The sequence below is a fragment of the Ceratotherium simum genome, chromosome 21 (assembly GCF_057802395.1).
Source record: "Ceratotherium simum simum isolate JZ-2026a chromosome 21, ASM5780239v1, whole genome shotgun sequence".
NCBI lineage: Eukaryota > Metazoa > Chordata > Mammalia > Perissodactyla > Rhinocerotidae > Ceratotherium > Ceratotherium simum.
The window spans coordinates 25,077,382-25,098,165 of record NC_141920.1 but is presented as its reverse complement, the minus strand read 5'-3'; the positions used below and the strand labels follow the sequence as shown (position 1 = coordinate 25,098,165).

The window sequence follows — 20,784 nt, the reverse complement described above, 5'->3', positions numbered from 1 at the left end:
GGGGCTGCTACAAGTGATCTCTATCAGGAGCTTGGCGTGGTGCAGAGGGCTAAGCATAGATTCTGGAGCCAGACAAACCTGGGTCTGAATCTCCACCTCCACTGCTTACTAGCTGTATGACTCTGGGAAAACCATTCCACCTCTCTGAACATCAATGTACTCAACTATAAAATGGGAATGATGATAATAAAATAATGCCTACCTCCGAGCTGCTGGAAGGGTTAGGTATGAATATATTTCAGAAAGCCTAGAAAGGTGTCTGGGACGGAGCCAGGCTCAACACGTTAGCTCTCGTATACTGCAGAAGAGAGCTCCACAGACAACCCTTTTGAGGGAAACTGATCAGAAGATTAAACAGAGCTGCAGGTAGCCAGCCTTCCAACTAACACATCCTGAGTTCTCTCGGGCAAACTGTCACTGGGCTCATGATAGAGGACACCCAACAAGATCCACTTTTTTTTTTTTGTGAGGAAGATCAGCCCTGAGCTGACATCTGTGCTCATCTTCCTCTACTTCATGTGGGACGCCACCACAGCATGGCCTGACAAGCGGTGTGTCAGTGCCGGCCCAGGATCTGAACCCCGGGGCCGCCAGCAGCAGAGCGCACGCATTTAACAGCTCCGCCACGGGGCCAGCCCCAGATCCACTTTTTCCAAAGACACCCCACCCCTCACTCCAACCCCCGCTCTTATCCAAAACAGTGAGCGGGCTCAGCAGCAGTGTGGGCACAAGTACCCCAAAGTGAGGTTGGGAAAATATGAGGGTGCTCCAAAGCTCCCTCCCTACAGGCTGCACTCATGTGTGACTCCATTGCTGACTATAGCCACTGGCACCCGAGGCAACTGAGGGCAGGGTTCCCTGGGCAAAGATGGCATAAACCTAACAGCAGATGCTCCCAGTTGGAAGGGCACCTGTAAAGCTATAGCTGGCTCTGTGGACAAAGCAGCAGCAGGTCTCACCACTTACTTTAGCTTTATGGCTAAGGGGATGGTGTAGAAGAAGACGTTGATCTGAAACACACATACAAAGAAGAGGCTGAAGTGCTCAAACATCTCCGCAAAGAAGTACCAGAAAAGACCAATGTTTGGAGTGAGATCTGGAACAGAAAGTCTGGAATGAAGAAAACAAGGGGAGAGAAAACAGAGAGTGAAGTTATAAATGGTCTGCTTTGATCTGATTTTCTCCTGAAGACTTTGGTCATTACTGAGCAGCCAAGGATGACTTTATCCTGATAAATAAATGGCAAGCAATAGGATATATTGGAGCATATGAGGAAGCCATTTGGGGTAAAACTAATTCGGCCTGAGTTTGTTTTTCCAAAAGGGCCTGTCACCTGCATTGTGTATTTGCTTTGCCATGTCCCAAAGAGAAGAGTAAATGCCCTTAAGATAAGGATGCAACTTCCCCCACGTTGACATTTCCTTAAGGATAAGCATTTCTCCCTAGGCTAGGATTTGACTGCTGCACTCATCCTGTGACCACCCAGCTCTAGACAACAGACCTGACACCAGCCACGCCCACGAGACAGGAGATCTGCCCCCCTGTGTCCATCAATGGCTATTCTGGCAGGGCAATTTGGCAGGGCGATCTTGTGGCTATTGTAAAAGGGACATTGCAATCATATGTGACACATGCTCTTTGACGGTATATAACCATTCTGTACACCCCACTTCTTCGGTGCCCTTCCTTCCTTAAGGAAGGAAGGCCCCGGGCCACGGTCCTCAAAAGTTGGCTCACAATAAACTCACCCCAATTTTGATTTATAGATTGATTATGGATTATTTACGTCGACAGTCCTCAAAGAGATCAGGATGGGAGGGGCTCTCCAGGTACCCTGGATATAGGTAATTAGCTTTTTGCTAATTGGCAGTAATGGGCAGAGGCACAGAGAATGATAACCCATAATAAATATTAGCTGAGCCAAACTCTGACATGCATCAAAGATCTGAAATGAGGCAGGGATTCATGCTAGAAATCCAAAGACCAGCCCCTCTTTGACTGCCTAAGACATATACATTTAAAATTAGGAGATATCCAGTAGTGTAACAAAAGAGGAATGGGTTTAAATAAACAATGTCTATTCGGGACTTTCCAAAGACTTGCCTAGTGACTTGGAGTGAGATCTGGAACAGAAAGTCTAGAATGAAGCTCCTTGCCTAGAGGAAGAAGCTCAAAGATTCTGCTCCTCCCCGTTCTTGCTCTGCATCCGCACAGCAGGAGCCAGAAGACAGAGCACCTGACACTGGAGTGAGACTTCTAGGGGCTTGAGGAACAAGAAGTAGGTTCTGGCTAGGATTCCAGACCTCATTTGAGAAAAAAGAGTTTAACTGGAAAACTTTTTGTCTAGTTATATCAGATAAAGGTTGGCTACAATTTTGACTTATCTAAAAATTTACATTATATTTTTTATTTTAAAAAATATGGAGTTTAAACTTATGTCAATCCACAATTTTAAAAGGGCAACAGATGGAGCATGGAGAAAGGAGAAAACAGGCAATGGCTCACGGTCAGACTTCAGTGACCAAGGCCTCCAGCCAGGGCAAGTCTTTGCCTCCTGCTGTAACTACATTTCCTTTTCTGTGAAATGAAGTAAAGAACACAACCTATGGCCCAGCAGGAAACCAGGAAAAGCTTTTTAGCAGACATTACAAACTCCTACCCAAGGAAGAGTATGAAGAGCTGAAAGTTACTTAGTCATTGTTATGCTCAGCCAAAATTTAACACAAATTTGGAGTCCAGAATCAAAAAGGGGATCTGTCACTCCAGGTCCCTTCCCCACCCCAACAGGTTTAAGTGTCTATCACCCCACTGGGGTGTGAGTGCCTCGAAGCTTGGGCAGTGACCATCCCCCTCAGCATACCACACACAGAGCATCTAGAAATGTCTGCAGAATTCATACTGCAAACCCATTTCAATTTTCTCTAAAAGTTTGACAAATCAGAGGTGGCTTTCTTTTAAAACTGTCAGAGACCTTCCTACAGTAGAGGAATATATCCATTCCTGTTTTGGATTGAACCAAAACCTCCCAGGCAGAGTCTGTAGTCACTTTGGATGTTCCTAGAGAGTGCTCTTTAATCTCACTAGAGCAAAGGTATGCTCTAGACCAGTGGTTCTCAAAGGGTGTTCCGGACCAGCAGCATCAGCATCACCGGAAAACTTCTAAGAAATGCAAATTCTTGGTCCCTACCCCATACTTACTAATCAAAACTTCTAGAGGTGGGGCCTAGCAATCTGGGTGTTAACAAGCCCTGCAGGTGATTCTGATGCACACTAAAGTTTGAGGACCACTGTGTCTAGATGCTTCCCCATGGTCGCTGGCCCTCTGATTCCAGCTGGAGCTGTGAAAACAAAATTAGCTTCCAGAGTTTTCTAATGAAGTCATCACTTACATGAAGCCATAGACTGCAGGGATGAAATCCCAGGAGCTGAGAAGGAAGAAGGAGAGGCAAACGATTACCACTAGGCTTCCCACGTACATCATGGCATACTCCCAAGAGAAGATCCAGAAGGCTTTGCTCTTCACTTTCACAGGTATGTACTGCCGCTAGCAGAGAAAGCAAAACGGTACATTTAGGGACATTAAGAACAGAGAGCGGTTATCAGCTTCAACTTCAAGATCCCTCCTGTGAAACATAGGACACAGAAAAGTTGAAACTCAAAGGATCGAAAAGATATGCTAGGTAAACACTAACCAACAGAAAACTAGCTTGGTTATACTATTATCAGATAAAATAGACTTTAATGTAAAAAGTATTGCAGAAATAAAGATGCTTCAGAATGATAAAGGGTTGAATTCATCCAAAAGACATAACAGTTCTAAACTTGTATGTTATCTTAGTAACACAGTCTCAAAATACATAAAACAAACATGAATAAAAGGAAAAACAGGCAAATCCATTATCGGTGGTAACTGATGGGCCAAACAGACAAAAATCAGTAACTAAGTAGGAAATATGAATAGCACACATAATGAGTTTGATCTCATAAAATCTTACAAAGCATAATATATAGAACAGTACACCTAATAACAGGGAGAATTCACATTCATTTTAAGCATCTTGGGGGCATTTATAAAAACTTACCACATACCTAAATCAGGTCATAAAGCAATATCAACAAACTCAAGGAGTCTGTATCATACAGACCCCATTCTCTGACCATAATGCCATGCATCAAAATCATTAATAAAAAGAGAACCTAAAAATACATTAAGAAAATTTTAAACCTTTTTCCAAATAACTCAGAGGTCAAATAAGAAATGATGATAGAAAATTCTGACATTAGAAATTAATGGTTATCAATTATATCACCTCATATCACTATTTGTGTAATGTAGATAAAAGAGTACTCTGAGGAAAAAATATAGCCTTATAAACTTATATTTGAATAGAAGGCTGAAAATAAATAAGCTAAACACCTGTTTTAAGATATAAGAAACAGAACAACAGAATAAACCCCAAAAGAAGGAAGGAAATAATAAGAGTAGAATTTGTTGAAATGTAAAACAAAGTCACAACATAAGCAAACAACAAAGCCAAAAGCTGGCTCTTAGAAATGACTAATGAGATTGATGAGTCTCTGATAAGACTGATCAAGAAAAAAGAGAGAATAAACAATATTAGGAATATAAAAGGGGACATAACTAAGGAAGCATCAGGGGTAAGAAAGAAAAAACTTATGCCAATGTGTTTAAAAAACTGAGGCGAAATGGAAACATTCTATGAAAAATATAAATAATTTAAACGATTCAATTAAAATGCCAGCGTCAAAAAAAACACAATAAAAGGTAGAGATCAAAGGAGAAGACAATGAAATCTAATACATGATCCTTAATTGGATCCTGAACCCCACCTCCCCCCAAAATGCTATAAAGGTCATGTATATATTGGGGAATTTAAATTTGGAGTGCATATATTAGATAATATTAATCTATGAAAGCTAAACTCTTTGGGCGTGCTAGCAGTATTGTGGTTACGTGTAAGAATGCTCTATTTCTTAAGAGTTACCTGCTGACTATTTATGGTTCATATGTCTTATTGTTTGTAACTTCCTTGCAAATGAGTCAGGAAAAAAAAGAAAAGTCTATATTTCTATATAGATATAGAAAATGCGGCAAAATCATAACTGGGAAATCTAAACAAAAGGTGGTATTATATTAGTCTTTCGTTTTTTTTTTTAATAATTTTATTTATGTATTTATTTTTCCCCCAAAGCCCCAGTACGTAGTTGTATGTCACAGCTGCACATCCTTCTAGTTGCTGTACGTGGGACGCGGCCTCAGCATGGCCGGAGAAGCGGTGCGTCGGTGTGCGCCCTGTGGCTTAGTGGTTAAGTGCATGCGCTCCGCTACTGGCGGCCCAGGGTTCGGATCCCGGGCGCGCACCAACGCACCACTTCTCTGGCCATGCTGAGGCCGAGTTCCACGTACAGCAACTAGAAGGATGTGCAGCTGTGACATACAACTACCTACTGGGGCTTTGGGGGAAAAAAATAAATAAATAAAATCTTTAAAAAAAAAAAAAAGAAGCAGGTGATTCTAATCTTACATTAACTCTTTCACAGCAAATATTATAAGCCTGATACAAAACCACTTACCAACACAAATGCAAAAATGCTAAATGAAATATTATCTAATGTAATTCAGCAACACATGAAAAAGATATGATAAAGTTGGGTTATGACTACGTTGGGTTTACTCCAAAAACTCAAGGTTAGTTCAACACAAGAAAAGCTATTATATAAGTATCATAAACAGCTTAAAGAAATCATATTAGTATCTAGATATATGCAACAACTACTCATGATAAAAATAACAAACAATAAAATAATTCAGTGAAGTAACAGGATATAAAATTAATATACAAATAGCGTTCAAATGTACAAATAGTAAACAGAAGACACAATGGTAGAAAAAACCACATTGACAATAACACCAAAGAAAATTAGAATTAAATTTAACAGGAAATGTGTAAAATCTGTTAAAGGAAATTTTAAAACACTTCTGAAAGACACTAAAGCAGACTTAACAAATGGACCGAGGGCCGGCCCTGTGGCTTAGAGGTTAAGCACATGCGGTCCACTACCGGTGGCCTGGGTTTGGATCTCGGGCGCACACCGACGCACCGCTTCTCCGGCCATGCTGAGGCCACGTCCCACATACAGCAACTAGAAGGATGTGCAACTATGACATACAACTATCTACTGGGGCTTTGGGGGAAAAAAGAGGAGGAGGATTGGCAATAGATGTTAGCTCAGAGCCGGTCTTCCTCAGCAAAAAGAGGAGGATTAGCATGGATGTTAGCTCAGGGCTGATGTTCCTCACAAAAAGCAAAACAAAACAAATGGACCAATATCCTCTCTTCTTGTTTAGGACAATTCAACATTATAAAGATGTCAGTTCTCCCTAAATTAATTTATAAATGCAATGCAATCCCAATAAAAATACCAACAAGCTATTTTATGGAATTATACAAGATGACATTAAAAGTTCATATGGAAAAACAAACATGCGAGAATAGCTAAGAAAACAGTGATAAGGAAAAATCATGAAGGGGAGACTAGCCCTATCAGAAATTGAAATATAAAATAAAACCTCTATAATTGGGCCGGCCCCGTGGCTTGGCGGTTGAGTGTGCGCACTCCGCTGCTAGCGGCCCAGGTTTAGAACCCCGGGCGCGCACCGACGCACCGCTTCTCTGGCCATGCTGGGGCCGTGTCCCACATACAGCAACTGGAAGGCTGTGCAACCATGACATACAACTATCTACTGGGGCTTTGGGGGAAAAAATAAATAAATAAAAATTATTAAAAAAAAAAAAAACCTCTATAATTAAAACAATACAATACTGGTACATAAATAGACAAATAGATTAGTGGAATACAATAGAAAGTCCAGCATTAGATTATGGAAATTTAGCATATGACAAAGGTGGCATATCACTGGGGTAAAGATAGATTTTTTAATAAATGGTGCCAGGACAACTAGGTAACCATCTGGAAAAAGAAAAAATTACATCTATATTTCATGCCATTCATAAGAATTAAACTTCAAATGAATTAGGGATCTAAATATTTTTTTAAATGAAACAATGAAGTACTAGGAAAAAACATGGTAAATTCATCTTGAACCTTGATGTAGGGAAAAGCTCAAACTCCAGAAGCAATAAAAGAAAAGATTGATTAAATTTGATTACATGAAAAGTTTTTACATAAGAAAAACAGTATAAATAAATGAGAACACTTGTCCACACAAAAACTTGCAAACAAATGTTCATAGAAGCATTACTTATAATAACCAAAAAGCAGAAACAACCTAATGCCTATCAACTGGTGAATGGATAAATAAAATATGGCATATCCATACAATGGAATATTATTTGGCGATAAAAAGGAATAAAGTACTAATACATGCTACAACAGGTATGAATCTTGAAAACATCATGCTAAGTGAAAGAAGCCAGTCACAAAAGACCCCATATATTGTATGATTCCATTTATAGGAAACGTCCAAGATAGGAAAATCTATAAAGACCAAAAGCAGAACAGTGGTTGCCGTGGGCTGGAGGGGAGTGGGGTTTTGGGGAAAAACAGAGAGTGATTGCTAATAGGTATGGGATTTCTTTTTGGGTGATAAAAATGTTCTAGAACATTGATTGTGGTGATGGCTGCACAATTCTGTGAATATCCTAAAAATCATTGAATTGTATACTTTAAATAGGTAAATTGTATGGTATGTAAATTATATCTCGATAAAAAATAAAAGCTGTTAAAAGAAAAATATTATAAAAGTCAAAAGACAAATGAAAAACTGGAAGAAAATATTTGCAGACAAAAAGTTAACATTCCTAGGGCCGGCCCCATGGCTTAGCGGTTAAGTGCGCACGCTCCGCTACTGGCGGCCCGGTTCAGATCCCGGGCACGCACCGACGCACCGCTTCTCCGGCCATGCTGAGGCAGTGTCCCACATACAGCAACTACAAGGATGTGCAATTATGACATACAACTATTTACTAGGGCTTTGGGGGAAAAAAATAAATAAATAAAATTATAAAAAAAAAAAGTTAACATTCCTAATATATAAAGGATTCTTAAAAATTGAGGGGAAAAGGACCGAAATGCAATAGAGAAATGAGGGGGGAAATGAACAGACAATCCACAAACAAGAAAAAATGTTCAAACTCACTCATATTTAGAGAAATGCACATTAAAACAACACTGAGGGGCTGGCCCGTGGCTTAGAGGTTAAGTGTGCACGCTCCGCTACTGGCAGCCCGGGTTCACATCCCAGGCGCGCACCTACGCACCCCTTGTCCAGCCATGCTGAGGTGGCATTCCCACAAACAGCAACTAGAAGGATGTGCAACTGTGACATACAACTATCTACTGGGGCTTTGGGGAGAAAAAGAGGAAAAAAGGAGGAGGATTGGCAATAGATGTTAGCTCAGGGCTGGTCTTCCTCAGCAAAAAGAGGAGGATTGGCATGGATGTTAGCTCAGGGCTGATCTTCCTCACCAAAAAAAAAAAAAACAAACAAACAAAAAAAACACTGAGCTACCATTTCTCATAACCAGACTGGCAAAAATTTTTAAATCTGACAACACATTCTGTTAGCGAGGCTGTGGGAAACTAGGCATTTTCATACTTTACTGGTGGGAATAGAAAATTTGTACGATCCTTCTGGAGGGAAATTTGAAAAGACCTAACAAAACTACTTGTATACTTACCTTCAGATCCCATAATTCTACTTCCAGAAATCAGCGTTAAAGACATACCTCCAACAATATGAAGATACATATACACAAGGTTACTCATTGAAGCATTAATTGTAATTGCCAAATATTGGAAACAATCTAAATTCCCAGACACAGGACAGAAATTCAATAAACTATGATATGTCCACACAATGGAGTACTATGAAGCCATAAAAAAGAATGAGGAAGATCTCTATGTATCAATATGTAGTGATTTCCAGGAAATAATGTTAAGTGAAAAAAGCAAAGCACAAAAGAGTACTTAGAGTGTGCTATCCTTCATATAAGAAAGAAGGGGATACAAGAAAATATACATGTATCTGCTCATTTGTGCAAAAGATATACAGGAAGTTCCTGCCTGAAACTAACCAGAAACTAAAGAGAATAGTTACTTGGGGTGACAGGGAAAGAAATAGAAAGAAAAGAACAAGATAGCAGGGATGAGGACAGAGTGCTACTTCTCTAAATGTATCTTTTGGTATAGCTGACTCTTAGAACCACAGTAATATTTCACAGTTTCTTCACATACACCTCAAATAACAAACAATTAAACCAACCAGGATGTAGGGGAAATTCAAAATGAATACAAATAATAATAAATGAATGTAACTATATTACAAATTAATAACATAACCACACCGAAGAGCCCCATGAGGGAAGAAAAGAACTAACCTAAGTGACTATGAGAAACAGTAACTTGACAGACTACTATAAACCTAAAGACAAAAAGAACTATGTGTAAGTGTTATAATCAAGTCAGTAAATGTATTTCCTTTTTTTTTTTTTTTTTAAAGATTTTATTTATTTATTTTTCCTCCAAAGACCCGGTAGATAGTTGTATGTCGTAGTTGCACATCCATTCTAGTTGCTGTATGTGGGACGCAGCCTCAGCATGGCCGGAGAAGCAGTGTGTCGGTGCTCGCCCGGGATCCGAACCCGGGCCGCCAGCAGCGGAGCGCACGCACTTAACCGCTAAGCCACGGGGCCGGCCCCGTAAATGTATTTCCTACAGGAGTACTTCTCATAGCAATTCTAGAACTACTTTATGTGCATACTAGAATTGAACAAATAAGCAAATATATTACAGATAATGAAAATTAGGTTTCTCACCATTGGAGAAAGACGTTATAAACAAGGAAAAGGGAGAGACTAAAGTGAACCCTGTGGTGTTGGACTGGAATCACAGATATCAGTATCAACAGAAGGTATTAGATCAGAGATATCAGACGAACAGATAGAAAGATAAAGAATTATAGATGTGTGTGTATGTGTGGGTTAGTATACTGTCTGCTAGAAGCAATGATACCCCAATAACAATAAGCATACCTAACACCCTTGGTTTCTAAATAGCATTCTCCAATAAAAGGAACCAGGAGTCCTTGAAGAGGCAGTTGATTCCAGGGCTGGGGCAGGGAAAATACACGATGAGCCTGGAAAATACCACATATCTTGTGGTACCAGAAAGAAAGGAAAGAAAGGCTCAAAAATAGACAGGGCTTGTCAAAAGAACACAGGAGCCAATCTGAAGGAGCTCCTAATGGTCAAAGCCATAAAAATTTGAGCAATAAGCTAATGATAATATGGGATTTTTTTCTTGAGGTGAAATTCACACAGCATACATTTAACCACTTTAAAGTGTGCACTTCAGTGACCGTTTTGGTCATGTATAACTCACAGGTTCTTTAATAGTTGCCTTGAAAGAAGTTTCAGGTGGAGAAGGGTTAGCTTCTCCTCTACAATCTCACCGCAAAGAAAACAAGTTGCAGACCAGATTCTGGCACACTTAGTGACATTTATTAAACAAATATTCATTAGCAAGCAGGCACAAAATAGTTCACACAAACCATTCTAGAGCTCGATTAAGTCCCAGTTCTCTCCCCTTTTAGTTGTTATAATCACCACTTGCAAGAAAGGTTCACTCAAGGCAGAAGTGACAGTATCCCAGAGGCGAGGTTCTGTTGCCCCTGGAGTCAAATCAGGCAACCAGAAATCCTCCAAACTGAAGGCTACACAAAGGATCAGTTAGAAATTAAGCCTCAGGCACCATCTCCAAGAGAAGAAGCTATAGGCCTTCCTAGATTCTTATTCCCTCTTCATGCAAATATAGGAAGAGTCTCTAAACTATTTTAGTCAATTCCACTTCTTTTGAATACTTCAGTTTCACCAATGAGAGCCTACTTCTAATATTCATTTCGCTAATTAATAAAACACTAATCCCACCAATAAAAATCCAATCTGCTTCTGACATTCACTATGCTAAATAGCAAAGGTGTGGATCAAGCTATAGAGAGCTGAAGCACTGACAGTAGCCACCTAAGGAGGGTGGCCTTTCTGACATAAAGCTAGGTGACCACCATGGAGTGTGGATGCTTCATTTAAGTACTCATTGCCCCTTGAGTTGAGACTGAAACTAACTGACACACATATAATATCAGATAGTCTATGTGGAAGTATTTTAAAATAAATTATAGACATCATAACTACAGGGTAAAGACTTAAAGGAGAAGGGGAGGTCAGTCAAGAGATTTAGGCTGGAAGTAACATTACTGTTAACAGATATGAGGTGAGAGGAACCTGAGCAACCCGAGGGCCCCTCTCTAAGCTTGCACACAAATAACTCTACTCTTACCCCTCTTTAAGACTGCTATCCCCTAGCCACACGTGGCTATTTAAATTTAAATTAATTAAAATACAAAATTCACTTCCTCAGTCTCACTAGCACACTTCAAGTTCTCAATAGCCATATGTGGCTCGTGACTACTGTATTGATAATATACAGATATAGAACATTTCCATCATCACACAAAGTTCTATTGACAATGCTGCTCTCAAAGAACAAAGTTTCAAGAGAATAGTACATTTCTGGGGATGGAAAATAATTCAACAAAGAGGAGGCATCCATAGATAAATTCAAAGAGGAAGGTACTTACGTTCTGAATTCCCTTCTAGAGTTCTACCTGCTTTTGATCATCTTCATCTCTCCTTCCTGAAAAATAACTGCCATCTATCATAGAATGATGGGAGGAACGGAGGGAGGGAAGGAGGAAACCATAGCCCAGGAGAAAGAAAAAAACCCTCGAAAGTAAAAATTTTGTTTTATTTTCCCCTTCCTCCCTACTAATGATATTTAAAAAGAAATAAGGCAGGAAGTGAAAAAGATAGCCATGAAGAACTGAATCAAGTAGACTGTTCAAAGTAGCTCTCCTAGGAGAGTCCTAAGCACACACCCAGGAGATGAGGTTTCACTCTTTACAAATCCCATTAGCAGCCCTCAAATTTTGGTTTGCTACCATGTTCTCAGAGCTTTACTAGACCTAAATAGTGTTACTGTTGGGGCTGGCCTGGTGGCATGAGGGTTAAGTCTGTGCACTTCACTTCAGTGGCCCAGGGTTCGTGGGTTTGGATCCCAGGCACAGACCTACACACTGCTCATCAAGCCATGCTGTGGAGGTGTCCCACATACAAAACAGAGGAAGAGGGGCACAGATGTTAGCTCAGGGCCAATCTTCCTCACCAAAAAAGAAAAATAGTGTTACTGTTGATGTTTGAGTGGAAAATGATTTTTTTCCCTGGCAAACTTGTGATTATAAAATGTCCACTAAGTTTTAGTATAATTTTTAAGACTTAGTCTTGAGGTCAGGTTTGCTTTGGGAAACAGAGCCCTGAAAATATAAAGTAATGTGGAATATTTACTGAGTCTACTTATAAAAACCGGACTTGCACTTCATCTTTCAGGACTACTGCTGTTACATAAAGTGAGGCAGGCCCGAAATTCTTAAAAAAGAAACTCAAGCAATCTTTTAATGGCTTGTTATTTATAAACCCTAGAGTCAAACTTAATCTAGAAGTCCACATTGCAAATTTCCCAGTGAACAGATAAGTACTCACTTTATCTACCTCTTTTGCTCAATAGCAAATGCTGACTTAAAATGAAAAGTATGTAAGTAGAAGAGTTGGAAGAATGGTGCCTTAAACATTCTGATCAATTTTTTAAACTTTTTATTGTAAAATAAAATACAAAAAACCACATAAAACAAATATGTAGCTTAGTGAATGATTATAAGGCAAACATCCTTATAATCACTACCTGGGACAAAAGAAAGGAATTCCCAGCGACTCCCCAAGTCTCTGTGCCCTATTCCAACCACAATCCCCTCTTCTCTCCAAAGTAACCATTTATCCTGGCTTTTATAGTAATCACTTCCTTGCATTTCTCTATGGTTTTACACCTAAATGTGCATCCCTTTACACCATAGTTTAGTCTTGCCCATTTAAAAAAAATTTGATTCGACTTTTAAGTCTCTTTTAATTTACAGGTCCTCCATCCCACCCCATTCTGGCTCGTCTTTTTTTTTTTCCTTACAATTCATCTGTTGAAGAACTTGGGGATTTCAACATATAGAACTTCCCACAATCTCGTTTTGCTAATTACATCCTTTGTCTTCAGTATTTCTTGCAAATTGGCAGCTGGATGCAGAGGCTTCAATTTTGGATTTGGTCCCTTTGGCAAACCTTTGGTGGCAGTGTGTTCTTTCATCAGGAGGCATGGTTTCTGTTGTTTTTGATGTTAGTAGCTATTAATGCTCACTGCCTAGATCAACTGGGGTTACAAAATGATACTATCCTATCATTTTGTTTTCATTCGTAAGCTGGAATAATTTTATAAAAAGATGCTTCCCCTCACCTACTATACGGTTATCTAGTGGTACAGGAAAGGCAGAACAAGTGCTTAATTTTTTCCCTTTATTTATCCAGTTTTCAAGACAATGAATTGGTTCCCTGTCAATTCTCCTAATTTGACCAATTAGGTTTCTTTTTAAATATCATTATGAATGCCTGGACTTAAATATATTTATAGGTTTTAATCCATTGCAATTCTCATCCTAATGAAGCTCAAATTGTCCATATTTGGTCAGTGGGAGCCTCTCAAGTTGGATCCTGAGTCCTTTTGAGATGACCCTAGTAGCCTTTGATGAAGCTTCCTTGTTATCTGGTATCACGGATCATCCTGTACATTTCCTGCCCTAAACCGAGAATCAGCCATTTCTCTAAGAAACCTCAGTTTTTTTCAATGCGTAAATGGTATTTTAAGATCATAGTCTGCGCCCCAAGGATGCTCACTGATACTGAGTTGGTCACGGTTTCTAGATCTTGTAGTGGACATAAACATAGACACACACATATACATATTCAAATACCTATAGGGACTAGGCAGGTAACAAATGAGTGAAGTAGGATAGAGATGAAGCACTGGGATTGTGGTAACCTGAAGAGGGCATGCCCTGTCGAAAAGAGCCAGATCTTCCAATTTTTCAAAAGAGGCCAGAAACATAAATTTTTAACATGAATTTTCAAAACATTGACAACTAATTTAAAAAAAATAAACACTAGGGTCAAACAAAACACATCTGTGGGCCAGATGTGGTTCTTGGGCTATGTGCGTTCTCAACCTGAAAAATTTAACCAGTGGTTATAACCTGAAGTTACATTGTTGCTAATACACAAAAACATTTAGGGAAGTAAGAGAATTCTCAGACTGCTTCCGGCAAAGCCAAACTATAATAAGAAAGGGGAGAAATGTATAATTATTTCCCTCCCCCGAACTCTCTAAAACACTAGGGAGAAAAGCATTTTCCCTACAGAAACCATTTTCCTTCTAGGACATGGTATGAAAAGGAAAAGTTAGTTATCAGAACAAACTCTTAAAGAAGCTCTTTAAATAAAGTCTTAAAGAAACAAACTCTTAACAAAAGTTTTTATACCTAAGCTCTTAGAGTCTCAGGATGAGACCCACTGCAAATGCAAGATCATGCCCTTACCCTCATTTTTACCTGTTCTAAAATGAAGCTAACAGCATTGCCACCTCTGCCTTGGCCCCCCTCCTGGAAGCACCAGAGACAACAGAATGCTGCTGGGGAAAGAGAAAGATGTGAAAATTCTAAGTAAGGCCCCAAAGAAGGCCTGGGGAAGGGCCCAGTTATCAAGAAACACTTGGTTCAATTTGGCTTCTTTGGTAAAAGCTAGTATCATGTTACTTGCCCCAAGCTCCAGAAAGATAGAAATTACAGGATTAACCTTTTCAGTTCAAAGACAAGACAAGGTAAGATTGGACTAAAGCAAAAACTGTAAGAGCACTAACAAGGTATTTTCCCCTGGTTTCTGTTACTTTCTTTCAAAGAAAATAAGGACCTCAAACCATCTAAAGGGGTCTAAGTCTTTAGGAATCCCAAGCAAAAGGAAGGAAGAACTAGAAACTTTCCTGACTGCACCATGAGCCTCCCTCCACCAGCCTCACAGCTTCAGCCTCGAGGTCCCGTGCACTTGGCATATACTTCACTGTACCATCTTGGTCCTGTGCATTTCAGGACTCTATTTTATTCTGCATGTTATCAGATCATAACATTTTAAGCTTCTCTCTAATTTGGAAACTAGGCCCTAAGCCAAGGTCAGAGGAAGAGCAAAGTTGGGGGAAGGGACCAGATGAGCTCAAACTACCATTCTCATAAGTGACTCACCAGGGAGCCAGACGCAGCATCCCCTGCCTTTGATCCTGAAGCCTTCCTGTGTCTTATGTAGGGAAGAGAAAAACAACTTTGCCTCTGGCACTGATCATACATTAGCTTAACCACCACCTGCCTTTTGTACCCTCTAGAAATTCCACCAGACGCAGGTTTGTAGTGTCAAAGCAGGAAGTACAAACTAACTTTTAAGTTCTTCCGACTCTAGAAAATGAATTATTTTCTTTTCCCCTCATGACTCCATGTACCTCCAGACTGGTGACCATGTCCTTTCTATGAATATTTGAATACTAATAACCACAGCTAATATCTGTTGAGCTCTTCTCATCGTCTGTTCTATACTTGACATGTATTACCTCTTTGTGGTAGCTATTATTATCTTATCCCCATTTTACAGATAAGGAAACTAAGGCATAGAAAAGTTAAGTAGTCACTTGCCCAGGGTCACATAGCTAATAACTATCCAAGCCAAGACAACTTCAGAGTCTATGGTCTATTTCCTTCCTTTTCATTATAAAATTTTTCAAACACACAGAAAAGTTGAAAGAATAATACAATAATCAACCATAGATCTGTTGCCTAGATTAAATGTTAACATCTTGCCGTATTTTTTTATCTCTGTGTATAAATTTTTCTGTGTGTATAAATTTCCTACATATCATGACACTTTTCCCCAAAACACTTCTGTGTGCCACAACTAAAAATAAGGACATTCTCCTATATACCAAAATACTATTATCACATTCAAGAAACTAACAATTCTCTATCATCACTTAATATCTATCTAATCTATCTTCAAAATATTCTAAATGTCCCCTACACATCTTCATAGCTGTTTTTATCAAACCAGAATCCAATCAAGACTCACCCATTCCATTCGGTTATTATGTCTCTTTAGCCTAGAACAGTCCCTCCACTTTTTCTTTTTCATGATTTTTTAAAGAGAACCAGACCAGCTGTCATAAAGACCGTCCTACATTCTGGTTGTTTTATTGGTTCCTCATGCTGTCATTTATCTTGTTCCTCTGCTCTTGTACTTCCTAATAACCGGAAGTCAGATCTAAAGGCTTAATTAAGGTCAATGTTTTGGGTAAGAATACTTTGGAGTTGATGCTGTGTGCTCTATACTGCATCACACCAAGAAGCATATCATGTCACACTGCTCCACTGTAAGTGATGCTGAGTTGAATTCTTTGATTAAGGTGGTGACTGCCAAAGCACTCCTTTGTAAAGATACATTTTCCCTTTGCTATTAGCAAATAATTTAGAGGTGGGAGGGGGGTAATATTTTGGCACCACGCAAATGCAAATATCCTGTTCTCCCAAAATCTTTCACCTAATGATTTTAGCATCCATTGATGATCTTTGCTAGATACAGTAATTTCACTGGTGATTTGCTATTCCGTCACTCCTTCTACATTTATAAGCTGGCATTTTTCTGTAAAGAAGAGCTTTCCTTCCTCAACTAGGGAAGAACTATAGCTCCTTTTTAAAAGGCAGGGTAACTGCTTAGTTCTTTCCTTTTAACTATTGATTTTCAGAATAAGAAATTGGTAACATAGCCACATCTAATGATGGCATATGTATTTTTTTTCTCTCCTCACCCCTTTTCTGAACATCACTGTGGACACATGGATTTTTATTGATTGAGTGTTTTACAATTACTTGTAGTCATTATTCTTTTGATGCTCAGCATATACTCAATTTAGCCAGTAGGAGCCCCTTTGGGCTGGGTCCACTGTTCTTTTGACATAGTACCATTAGTCTGTTAGGACTGCTTTGTTTTCCATCTTAACAAGATGTCCTAGTCAAGCCTGTGCTCTTATGTACTACATTACACAACCTTGCCTAGAGGGAAGTACGTGCCTATGGAGGGCTTGAAAGAACTCTGAGGAAAACATAATGTCAAGAGCAGATGTATTACTTCCTTGTGGTTATCAAATCCATTTGGATTTGGGGGTTGAAAGGATTTTTAAGATTTTCAGGTCCAGCTACCTATGCTGATGCTTACAGCTTTGCTAAGACTTCCCAATAAGTGGCCATTCAGCCAGTAGCCTAAACAGTGGGATTCACAGAGAACTCACCTCACTCCCATGCTGTCACAGAACTGCCTTAGACTGAGCTGCTTATAGCTTCCACCACTAGTTCTAGCTTCTCTCCTTGGAGCCCATGGATCTCTGAGAAACTCAGCCCTAAAGGATAATTTCCTCTTCTGTTCCCTCCCTCATATTTAAACAGGCGGGTTTATTTCCTGGATGTGACTGGACTGATTTTCCAAATGCCCTACCATGACTCACAAGGCCCTACTGCCTTTCAGGCCACTTTATATACTTACACAAAAACATATAAATGCAGTATGGGCGGGACCGGCCCGGTGGCGCAAGCGGTTAAGTGTGAGCGCTCTGCTGCAGCGGCCCGGGGTTCACCAGTTCGGATCCCGGGCGCGCAATGACGCACCACTTGTCAGGCCATGCTGTGGCAGGCATCCCATATAAAGTGGAGGAAGACGGGCATGGATGTTGGCCCAGGGCCAGTCTTCCTCAGCAAAAAGAGGAGGACTGGCAGATGTTAGCTCAGGGCTGATCTTCCTCACAAAAAATAAATAAATAAATAAGTTAAAAAAAAAATAAATAAATACCATATGGGCTGGGATTTTAATTTCTATATAATGGGATCCTTAAGTTCATCTCAAACTCTTCCTGGTCCTGTTCCCCACATACAGATGACTGCCAAGCACAGCCTATGCTACCTCCTGGAATTCTGCATCCAGTCCCTCATCTCTCCATGTCCCCTGGCACTGGTTTGGCCTCCCAATCAACCGTCAGACTTGATCTAACACGATGGTCTAACCTTTCCCGACCTCAGCTCCTCCTCACTCTGATCCACCCCACAGGCTGCCACCAGAGCAGTCTTTCTACTCATCAGCCTTCAATTACTTTGTATCTGCAGAGTCTAGCATAGCATCTAGCATACTGCAGGTGCTCAGTAAATACTGGTAGAGGGAGGGACTGAACAAAGCGACCGGCTGAGCTGCTTGATTCCATGACTCAGTTGTACTGTCCACTGTTGTCAGGAGGAAATTTCCTTGAGTTTTAAACAAAAGCTATTTTACAAAAAGCAGTATTTAGAAATTAGTTTAACAACACATTTTAAAATTTTTGGTCAGTTTATATGTATAAATAAATATATTTTAGTAGTATTTATTTGATAAATAGTTGCACAAAAATTCCACTTGCATGCATTCTCCTTAGTGCTCAGACTTTTAAAGAATAAACTGTAAATATGAAGTAACAAAGAAAATACAAACAGCATACTGTTATGTGGAAAAATGCTTGGATTGAACAAGAATCTAGAAAATCAAAGAAAAATAACTTCACAGTATGACACATTTATTAAACTAGCAATCATAAATCAAATTTGAAAAGCCAGCATTGGTAGCCTGGGAGGAAGCGGTTCACTTCACTTTACTGATGGTGGCACTGCAAATTAGCTCAGGCTTTCTGGTGAACAATCAGGTCTTGCATAATAAGAACTATAAAACTTCTCACACCTTTGGGTTCAATGATTCAGCTGGAGGAAGATACCATAAGGAAATAACTTAAAGAAAAACAAATTTCTACACTATTTACATTAGTGACAACTAGGGCATATCTCAAATACCCCCAATAGGAGAAACACCAAGCTAAGCATATATCACTGTGTACATCAACCCAAAGATACATTACAAAGTCACTTAAAATGACAAGCATATGACCTATTTCAATAAATGGACTTGGTTTTAGCAACAGTGTTTATAACTAAGAACAGGAGCTCTGAGAGGCCAGCCCTGTGGCATAGTGGTTGAGTTCAGCGCGCTCTGCTTCTGCAGCCCAGGTTCGCCAGTTTGGATCCTGGGCGCGGACCTACACACTCATCAGCCACGCTGTGGTGGTGACCCATATATAAAGTAGAGGAAGACTGGCACAGATGTTAGCTCAGGGCTAATCTTCCTCAAGCAAAAGAAACAAAGAAGATTGGAAACAGATGTTAGCTCAGGGCTAATCTTTCTCACCAAAAAAAGAAAAGAACAAGAGCTCTCAAATCAGACGTTTCTTGGTTTGAATCCTGGCACTGCCACCTGTACACTTTAAAGAAATGTTTCTCTTCTAAGAATGGATTTACCATGCAGCAGTTACTTGCTCTTGAGGAGATGTGTGTATTCTTATTTGAGTAGAAAAGAGAGAGAGTTAGAGAGCAGGCTCTTCCAACAGGATGTCCCAGATCAGATCTCAGCATTGTCACTTGCTGGCCCCGTGACCTTAGGCAAGTGACTAAACCGCCCAACATTCCAGTTGCAAATCATGCGTCTAATATGGCTAACATTATACCGATGCACGGCTAACAATAAGACCTACCCCATAAAGTTCTTATGAGGTTGAATTTTAGAGTGCTTAGCATTGTGCCTGACATGTAGTAAGTTCTCAGTAAATGCCAGCAATTTCTATCCTTCAATTAATATTTACGAATCACCCACTATGGGCCAAGCATTGCATCAGGTGCACTCACTACGTTTAATCCCTATAAGAATCTTACAAAGTGAGTGTTATTATACAGAAAAATTAAAGAAATAAGCTCGGGGGGCGGGGCGGTCTATGTATACTAGGTAAGAAAAGGAGAATGTGAGATGGTTGGTAGATCCCAACTACAAATACGTAAAATGAAATGCGCTTATACATTTGCAATGACATGCATAATTAGAACTTAATGATCATTAGGTCCATTTTGTTTAAAGTTAGTCAAGTTTTTTTGTTTGTGTTTTTAAGCAGAAGCAAGCAAACATGAGTTGGGGACCCAGTCCCATTGCTTTTATTAACCCACGCCCTTCCTTCCCTCAAGCAGGGACTAGGCCATGTTTTGAATGTCACTTGAGTGCTGGCTTCGGACCAGCAAGTGCTTACCTGGAGGAGATAGAGGAGTCCTGGGACAAACAAGGTGAGTGGGTACAGAGACTGGTATGTTGCCAAGGCAAGAAAAATAGCACTGAGGAAGGCACTACCTGTAAAAAGAAATAAATGTATGGAATAATCCAGCCTCGTCAACCAGGATTAGACTCAGTGAGTCCCCAAAACAAGAAACTTTCCATAACTGCTCAAATAATCACCTGCCAAATATCTCCTGGTGCACCAGGTGCTAAGCAAACTCATACAGAGTGAGAGCTTCTTGCTGATTTCCAATGAAAGGAAAGCAAGGAAATCAATACCATTTACCTTTAGCAACCTGAGACACCACAGGTATATTTCTTGTAAAACTTTCAGACATAGAAAGATTTTTCAAAACTTCAGCCCAAAGATGAATAAAAGGATCAAGTCTATTAATATCCATGTCCTATTTAACTTATTAATTGATAAAGCCTACAAGTATTGCTTATGCTATTCAGAGCTATGAAACCTATAGTGAACACCCCATCACTATTTTTATAACACTCCTTCCTTATGTACTCTTCAGGTTACATGTTTATTATTTGTTTCAAATTAAAG

At 39.7% G+C, this 20,784-nt stretch overlaps 1 protein-coding gene across 3 annotated transcripts in view; it reads right to left on the bottom strand.

The window, feature by feature from the left end:
- The window catches only part of PIGU (phosphatidylinositol glycan anchor biosynthesis class U), a 94,135-nt gene that overhangs the window by 21,984 nt on the left and 51,367 nt on the right, over positions 1–20,784 (bottom strand). For 2 of the 3 annotated variants that reach the window (XM_004430501.3, XM_087445374.1), the window contains 3 exons: positions 20,206–20,303; positions 3,390–3,544; positions 967–1,110 (listed from right to left, as the gene is read on the bottom strand). In XM_004430501.3, coding sequence (XP_004430558.1) covers positions 967–1,110; positions 3,390–3,544; positions 20,206–20,303 — 397 coding nt within the window. The remainder of the gene's footprint in view (positions 1–966; positions 1,111–3,389; positions 3,545–20,205; positions 20,304–20,784) is intronic. The other variant, XM_087445373.1, reaches the window with a different exon arrangement.